This window comes from Tyto alba, unplaced genomic scaffold, assembly GCF_018691265.1.
Source record: "Tyto alba isolate M040663 unplaced genomic scaffold, T.alba_DEE_v4.0 Super-Scaffold_2, whole genome shotgun sequence".
NCBI lineage: Eukaryota > Metazoa > Chordata > Aves > Strigiformes > Tytonidae > Tyto > Tyto alba.
Window position 1 is genome coordinate 66213410 of NW_024881282.1, and position 8319 is coordinate 66221728.

The following is an 8319-nucleotide window of genomic DNA, read 5'->3' on the forward strand; positions in this document are numbered from 1 at the left end:
TGGCAAAGCAGAATAAACTTCTGGACACTACTGCCGCAGCCTCCTCGCAGCCCTCCTGGAAATCCAGAAGCACGTGCTGATCCCAGGCAGGGGCTGGTGTAAGGGGCAGAGTTGCTGGGCTGGCAGGAGCACCCTGTCCCTTCTCTCCATCCCTCTGGGACAATGGGACAGCAAGTCTGACTCTCTAAAGCTGGTCCTTTCCTTGGTGGTTTCCTCACAAGACCAAGCCCACCACCTTCCAGCTTCTGCTGTACAGCCTTCTAGGGAGAAAATTCAGTTTGGCCTCTAATGCTGACCAGCCCTGGGTGGTTTTCCTGAGTTTAATTTCTTGGTATGGTATATGCTTTCTGAGAGATACTCAGCAAATTGGGATAATTTTCTTTAACATCTTTTTCTAAAAAGCCTGTTAATGCCAATATGGCTCTTGTGGATATGCAGATAATAGTTTTGAAAACCTGGGACTCCTCTTCACTAAACTCAAGGTATTGTGAATCTCATTTGGTGAGATTTCTCTCATGAAACATTGAGTTCTGTAGTGTCTACACCGTACTGCATTGGTCCTGCAGACTGCCTGCCTGGTCAGCAGGAGGAATGGGCACATTTTGGACACTTTGGAGCACTCTGATGTCTCAAATTATCAGATGACTGTATCCTAAAAGCACCTATGGCTTATTAAAAGTACCTAGCTTGGCTACCTTGGATGTTGATGTTTTCGCTGCAGGCACTTGAAATAAGGTCATGCTAGTCCTACCCTAAAATAGCAAAGAAATGGGGGAGTGGGGAGGTACATAAAAGTACCTCAGGCTCATAGATATTTCTGACTGTTCTGGTTTGAGAGAAAGGAAGGAAAACATAGATGTGCTATTCCCATTAGTATATGTAACAGTCTGTATGCTCATATGACACCCATGATCCTCACCTCCAGGTCACAATCCCAGGAGAGATAAATAAGTAAGCACTGAGGAAGAACAACAACAAGCAGGACTCAAATACAAATCCATTATCATCCTTAGTTGTTTATTGTACAGCTGTGTGGGATTTCCCAAGGTTTTGAAAGCAGGGGGGAGCCTGGAGTTGGAGGATGGATAAGACTTCCTCTTACATATAAGTATGTACGTTTTGCTGTATAGCTGGTTTCTTTTCTGCTTAATACACACATAATTGGTGGGGACCTTGTGACTAATGATTCTGCTTGTAGCAGTGGCCACGAGCCTTAGCACCAAATTCCACATCGCACAACGCAGTGCTGTGCAGAGCTATCAGAGCTGGTCTGGAAGGTGCTAGCTCCATGTGGTAGAGCAGCCAGGCAAATAAATAGCTCAGAGCAAGCTTTCATGGATCTGCTTTATCGCTGTCAGGGGTTTGAATTTGTATCCCTTTATGGTACTGAACCATGACAAGGAAATACATGTGTTTGTTTAGAGCTATTTCAAGTATCTCTGGCTCACACTGTACGGGACAGGTCAGGGATGTTCATGAAGCTGTGAAGATGGTGATAAAAGCCAAGGTTTGGTTTTATAGTTACTTTTGTTATTATTGAGAAAGCTTAAGAATAAGGAAACCATTTCTTCATCAACCTTTCCAACTACAACTGCCACAGCCACTAAGACACCCTGGGGCCCACTGAAGTGATGGGAATATCTTCAGTGATTTCAGTCAGACCTGGATTGATGAGACAAACAACTGTGGTTATGATGACTTCCACAGGCTTACACTGATTTACTTCAGCTGGGGATCTTCCCCTTTTTTTGGATTAGACTGTGCTCACTTTATTTCTTCAGTGTTAACACAGTAGATACCTTAGAAGTGGCTGATACCAATTCACATAGCTATCTATGGAATAAGTACTAATGCCTCTTCTGGTACATTCTACAGACAAACTGGAAGATCTGCCTACTGTTCGCTCTTATATCATGAAAGTACTGCTTGAAAATGGGACACTGTTATTCATTGTTCACCTTTCAGCCCTTGACATGGCTGTGCACAGCAGTTATCCAGTCTTCCCTTGCTATGAAACCAGCCCAGCCGCTGGTTTGAGAGAGGAAGACTTTCACAGCCACCTGGAATGACCAACAGACCTGCGGTCCTTGAGAGGTACAATGTTGTACTGGACCTGAAAATGTTTCATATGATTGGAAGCCCGTTAGCTAAAGCAAGAGGGCACAATGTGACCATGTTATATTTTAATGGGCTCAGGTATTATCCTTGGTACACATCACAGGAAGTCCCTGTTAATAGTGGCCTACCCTAGAATTTCAGTTTGCAAACTTATCTGGAAAAAAAAATGGTTGTGATATTAACTATTACATCCCAGATAAGGACTTCAGTGTGTTAGCTCTTACAGACTTGGAGCACCAGAGACCTAGTGGGACCACAATTGGGATGCAAAAGATGTATACAGAAGAAAGTCCAGGAAACTCATAACTGAAATGGAAGGGAATATTTCAGCAAATGATGCTGAACATTTACTCAGAGTTTCCTTTGAAGAAAGTGCAAAACCTTTTATGAAGGAAACAGTTGCACTGGGAATGAAAAGCAGACCAAAGGGCCTGTGGGGATACTATTTATACCCCGACTGTCATAATTACAATTTCTGTAATCAGAACGACACTGGTTCCTGCCCAAAGAGTGAAGTTTTGAGGAACAATGAACTTTCCTGGCTCTGGGATATCAGTGTAGCCCTGCATCCTTCCATTGGCATTAAGAAATCCCTTGGAAACTGTCAAAAACATTTTGCTTTTTTCTCAGTTTAGGTTGAATGAATCCATAAAGATTTCCTCCATGACATATAAAGATTATGCTTTGCCCGTATTTGTGTATATTTGACTAGGTTATAGAGATGAGTCTTTATTATTTCTCTCTATGGTAAGCTTTTGCTGGAACAATGTGGGCTGCATTTATGCTTTAACCATTCTTGCAGATGGTGCATCAGGATGGAAAACCTCCTACTTGGGCCAGCTCTGCTGGTTCATGTTAATTGTCCACATGCTTTAAAGAGCTCAATGTTCCGAAGAAAAAGTGCAGCCTCAAATACCTATTTTTTTGCTTTAATTCATCTCTAAGCTATACTCAAACATGCATTTGAATGGCTTAAAAGGATTCCAGCAATTAGATGGAGTACGTAGGAGGAAGTTAATACATTAATCCTCCCTGATGTAGTTTCTTCTGCTCAGGTATGCAATCACTAACTAATTGCCAGGTATCTGCCCCTTTCATAGAAGGGAAACTGAGGCAGAGATGTTAGCAACTTGCTCAGTGTTACATCAGAATTGGAAATTGAAACCAGCAGTTTTTCTGCATGCCTCCATTTCAAAAATACTTAATTTAATCCTGTACCTACCTTGGAGCAGGCAAATGGTGCATCAGAACTGAGGAGTACTGTTCATATTAATTGAACACACACACACACACACACACACACACACACACACACAAGTATTTTCAAGGTGTCTTACCCTAGTCTTTCTTTACGTGACTCTGGACATCCTCCCAGAATCTGGATGAAGACAGCAGGTTTCCTGTGAAAAAGCACCATAACTTATCAGTCACAGCCCTGGCTTCATTCTCCCCTGTAAAAAGTGATGGCACTACCAGCAGGTCTCAATCTCTGTGTTTCAGAATTTAGCAAGTGAACTGAATTCATTTTTTAAAGGCTGTGTTCAGTCTTTCAACCCAGGTACAGAGCCTGAAGCTAGCACCTTGTCTGAGAAGGAGCATTAGCTCCCTCTTCTATTAGGTCCCACTACTCCCCTAGCACTGCCATCACCCACTACACTTCCCAGTAAGGGGCTGTACTCCTCTCTGTCTTGAAGGCAAATGCCTATTCTTAGGCAGTAAAGGAGGCACAGACAGCTGCTTCCATGGTTTTATCCAGCTTTCCCTTCTTTAGCTTTGCAAGAAAAGGATAGACAGACATCAATAACTGCTGCAGGCTGGCATGCAATCATTCCCTTTGCTATTTCATGCCCAGTTTCTGCATCTTTTCCCCTTCAGGCAACTAATTCCTGAGTGGTTTTTTTGCTCTGATTCTTGATATGCTGTGGCCCTCAATCTCTCTTAAATAGATGACAATGTCTAGGGAGTCACTTGGGTACCAACGGCTTTTCATCTTCAGTGCTTGTGGCATAGTAATTCACTTGTTGCTGATCCTTAATCACTGTACAAATTAAGGATAAACATGTAAGCACAAAATACCCTTTCTTTTATAGCCCACGATATGAGGCAAAGGTACAGTGAAAGACATCTCTGAAACAAACCTAGAAAGAGCATGAAAATTGAAACTGAAATTTTTAAGATTCACCAAATGTTCCATTTTCCCTTTCATTTAAGGTTGCACAATGCCAACATTCTCCCTCCTATAGTGTATGCCTATTTACAGTCACTTTTTCTGAGGTTTTTATAAGAATCTTAGTGAGCTCCTAGGGAAAGCATCAAGAACAATGCATGTCTTTGGAATCACAGCTTTCAAATAGGAGTGGAAAACAGCTGATTGACATAGCAGAATGGCTCTCTCCTTTCCCTTATCAGCAAAAACAGACCTGAAGGAATGCTTTGGGGAATTCACATGTTAAAAATCCCAATTTAATGAAAAGATCTAGATGCTTCTAGTAATTTATGAGATTTCAAACAATTGCAGCTAAATTTTGCATCAAAGTAAATTAAAATGCTTTCCCAGTGTTTGCTTGCTTATTATCAACATCTCAGGCAGTCCCTAAGATGGCAAATTTTGTTTAATAATCTTTGTACTCTAGGCAGCAAACCTTCAGCCACAATAAAATATAGTTCATGGAGAGCAGAATGAAAATGTAGTCTGAGGGACAGCCAGTTAACAAACCATTGGATTACTTTAGAAAGGCTGTGAAATGCTGAATTAGCCTGACAGTGGTGTCTTTACTCTTCTCACTGTAGCAAGATCTTACTAACACTGTGGGAGAGAGTGCCCTGGGAGGTACAGGCATTGCTATTTGGTGAGATAAGAATTTAACTTCTTCAGAGATAGGCCTGTGCCTCATTTAAATACAATGTGTAAGATCCTTATTTTATCCTATTAATAGACACTGTCTGACCGCACCAGGTCTGAGTACTCTGTACCAGCAGAGCTGACTGCTTAACCTGTCTTTGCTGTCCCCCCAGTCAGGATGATCATGGAACATGTTGAGGTCTTCCTGGCTCAACAAGGTCCCGTGAGACTCACAAGCAACTGAAGCCAGTGGCTAATACCAGGCATTTGGGAAGAGTTTCCTCAATAGTTGTCATCCTGGTCAGATTCCTTTCCATCTGGATAAAACACTAGGAAATAATCTAGAGCGTGATTAACACACCAGACAGGCCAGATTAGGTGTACCAGTGGTGCCCAGCAATTTGACAGGTTAGGGGAATTCTATTTGTGCCTTTGTGTGGGCAAGTAAAGTGATGAAGCAGGCTGTTGAGATCAGATGGTGAGGCTTTGTATTATGTGATATCAGACCTAGCCACATTAAAATCAAAGACTGATTTCTGAGATTCCATCATGTCCTGGAGCTTTCAGACAGCCACACATCAAACTTTGTAATGAGAAAAGACTTTGTCCTTAAAGCTCTGTGAAATGGGTATTCTGGGCTGCTTTTCTCCTGGCAGATAGTACAGAAAACCCAGCCAGAATGAGAATGAATGGCTGAAAATAAGCGTTCGGTTGTGCTCAGCAAATTCAATTACTTCAGCCAATTTTTGTAAATATTCGTCTGTGGTTTCTGTCAGATTCAATGTGAATAGGAGGGTGAACTTCCTTCCAGCTCAGTCAAATGACAAAGGCAAACCCCTGGAGCATCTTCATCAGCTCTAGATCGCCACAGTCTTGCCACACAGCCACGCTGTCATCACCTGTGTTTCTAGCATACGATTCTTTGTAGATATACAGACTGTGGTGCTTTCTGGGGAGTGCAAAATGCTAAAGCCATTTGCACCTCAATTGTGTTATATTTTCTGTATAAAACTTCCTAATAATCCTTTAAATTAGTCAAATTTTAGTTATCCTGAACGAGTTAATTAATGCAGGATGCTTACATATTGCATACTTTTCAGAACATAAAAGGAAAAAATAGAGAGCTTTGTTTCACTTGAGCTAAAATTTCTTTGTTATCATTTACAGAGCAACTGCACAGAAGTGCAAGAATTTGTTGATTCTGAATTACGGCCTTACGTTATCAATGTCACAGCAGCAGCTGAGGTGTGCAGCAGGCATCTTTATCAGGACAAAGGGTTGACATGTGTGAAGGACCTGTAGAGCCTTGACAGACCTCCATTTGAATCCTAAGAGCTTCTGGATAGATGCCTTGAAGGACCAAGGATTTATTGGGGGAGGAGAAGCATCAAATGAAGATCTGGAAATAATGGCAGAGACACTTGTCTGCCACTGTTATCAGGGTTATAAAGAAACTGACTGTGAGCAACTTAAAGTTGCTGATGACCATCCTGGGAGCTCTGCAGACTGTCTCACCCAGGAGATTTGCAGCGATCTGCCTGCTTCATTTGCCTTTGATGAGTCCTCTAACTACTGCTTAATCAAACGGCCGGTTTGAGTCAGTCCAGAGGGATGGTAGAGTGTATCCAACAAAAAGTCTCGCATATTCTGCAGCTGGGGACTGGACATGTCATGGTCCCAGATGTAATCCAAACCCTGCAGCTGTTCCCTGAGTTTTAATGTCCATAAGGCCTGGAGAGAGTGGGGTACCTTGAAGACTGAGTCAAAAACACACACATCATAGGAATATGTCTGGCCCTCAATCCCATTTTCTGAGATTAGGCTAATTAGGAGGCTAGAAGACAGGTTTCTGCCCAGATGACATCCACAACCAGGACAGTAGAAGCCTACTACTACTGAAAAAATTAGCACAAGGTTCACTTTTTCCCTTTGTAAAGAGTGGATGAGTCTCCTCATACCTACCTCATACTGTATGGCATACTGGAGAGAGTATCCTCCCAGAAAATTACAGTTGAGGGAAGGTTTCTAGTTTCTTTTCCATTTGAGTGAATTCAAGCCCCAGTTTTCCTCTTACATGTCCCGTGTGATGAGGTATCCAAGCTCTGAGCCCTCCATGAGGTAGAAAGTAATGAAAGAGCCAGGAGATCAGGAAGAAAAAGGGCAAGTCACTCTCTGTTCATTAGTATATTTACTAAGAAATTAATGTATGTATTCTAATCCAAGAACAAAGGGTCTCCCTGTGTTTTTTTAATCCCATGACTATTTAAAATAAAATGTATAAGCAATGATGGGAGCAGGAACTCCATCTCAGTCAGGTCTACTTCCATCCCAAATCTATGACAATACTGCAATGATTTTTAAATTTAAAGTTGATGAAAGCACTCCATGGCTATTATAGAGATGAAATCAACAAGGATCAGGCAAGTTTACCATCTTCAACAAGAAACTTATTTATGTCCCAGCTGCCATTGTGAGATCTGTCCTCTGAAGGGGGATGGAAAGGCTCCCAGGGCTCTCCTTCCAGTCAGCAGGGAGAAGAATGCTCTTCTAGAGATGACCATAAGCAGAAAGCATACCTGGCATGGCTCCAGGGCACTCTGTGAATCCCCAGCTTCTCAGCTTCCCAGGAGTTAAGTATTCTTGAAAGAGACTTTACTTGAATGAAAAAATTACAAACCATTTGGTTATTAATAATATACATTAAAATATGCATATGCACACATATAATATATATGTGAAATAATTGTGTCTTTATATTAGAACATCTGTAGCTGGAAAAAGAATAGACAAGTAGCCATAAGACAAATAAGGGATCTGTGAGATCTATGCTGAGTTCCCTGCTTTTTTCTATTTGACTGAGGCAAACATTTGAAGCATACCATCCAGCTCCCACTGGCCTCCATTATTCCTTTTGTCCTAGAACCTTAAAGATCTCATCAGGCTTAGACCTCTGTGATTTTCCACCTATTAGGAGCTCTTAATTCTTCAAACATATGCTATTATCCTCATATATAACCTCAGCGAGTTATTGCCATGATAACTATGTTAATCAAGTGATTGTAAGGTGAACAAACACTATGTTAAAAGAGCTCTTCAAGACAAGTGAGAAAAACTATCATTTATTTTTCTGACAGCACTCTATTGTAGAAAGAAATACTTTCAATTTCATTTAAGTTAGGGGAGACTGTGACTAAACCACGGGCAATCAATAAGAAATAAACTGAGTTTAGAATGATCTTTCTTTAAAAGAAAAAATATAAATGAAATACAGACTCTTTCAAAAATAAATGCAGGAGATCCACTAAAAAGTTTCTAAAACATATTTTGTATTAAAGAAAACTAGAGATATTTTGGTTGAG

At 41.2% G+C, this 8319-nt stretch overlaps 1 protein-coding gene across 1 annotated transcript; it reads left to right on the plus strand.

Annotated features, from left to right (window-relative positions):
* The first annotated feature begins 2065 nt into the window (after positions 1 to 2065).
* HYAL4 (hyaluronidase 4) lies at positions 2066 to 6557 on the plus strand. Its single transcript, XM_009963540.3, is given in 7 exon segments — positions 2066 to 2284; positions 2287 to 2362; positions 2365 to 2726; positions 2728 to 2865; positions 4909 to 5003; positions 6130 to 6258; positions 6260 to 6557. Coding segments are annotated over 7 exon segments (1317 nt in total).
* Positions 6558 to 8319: the final 1762 nt, after the last annotated feature.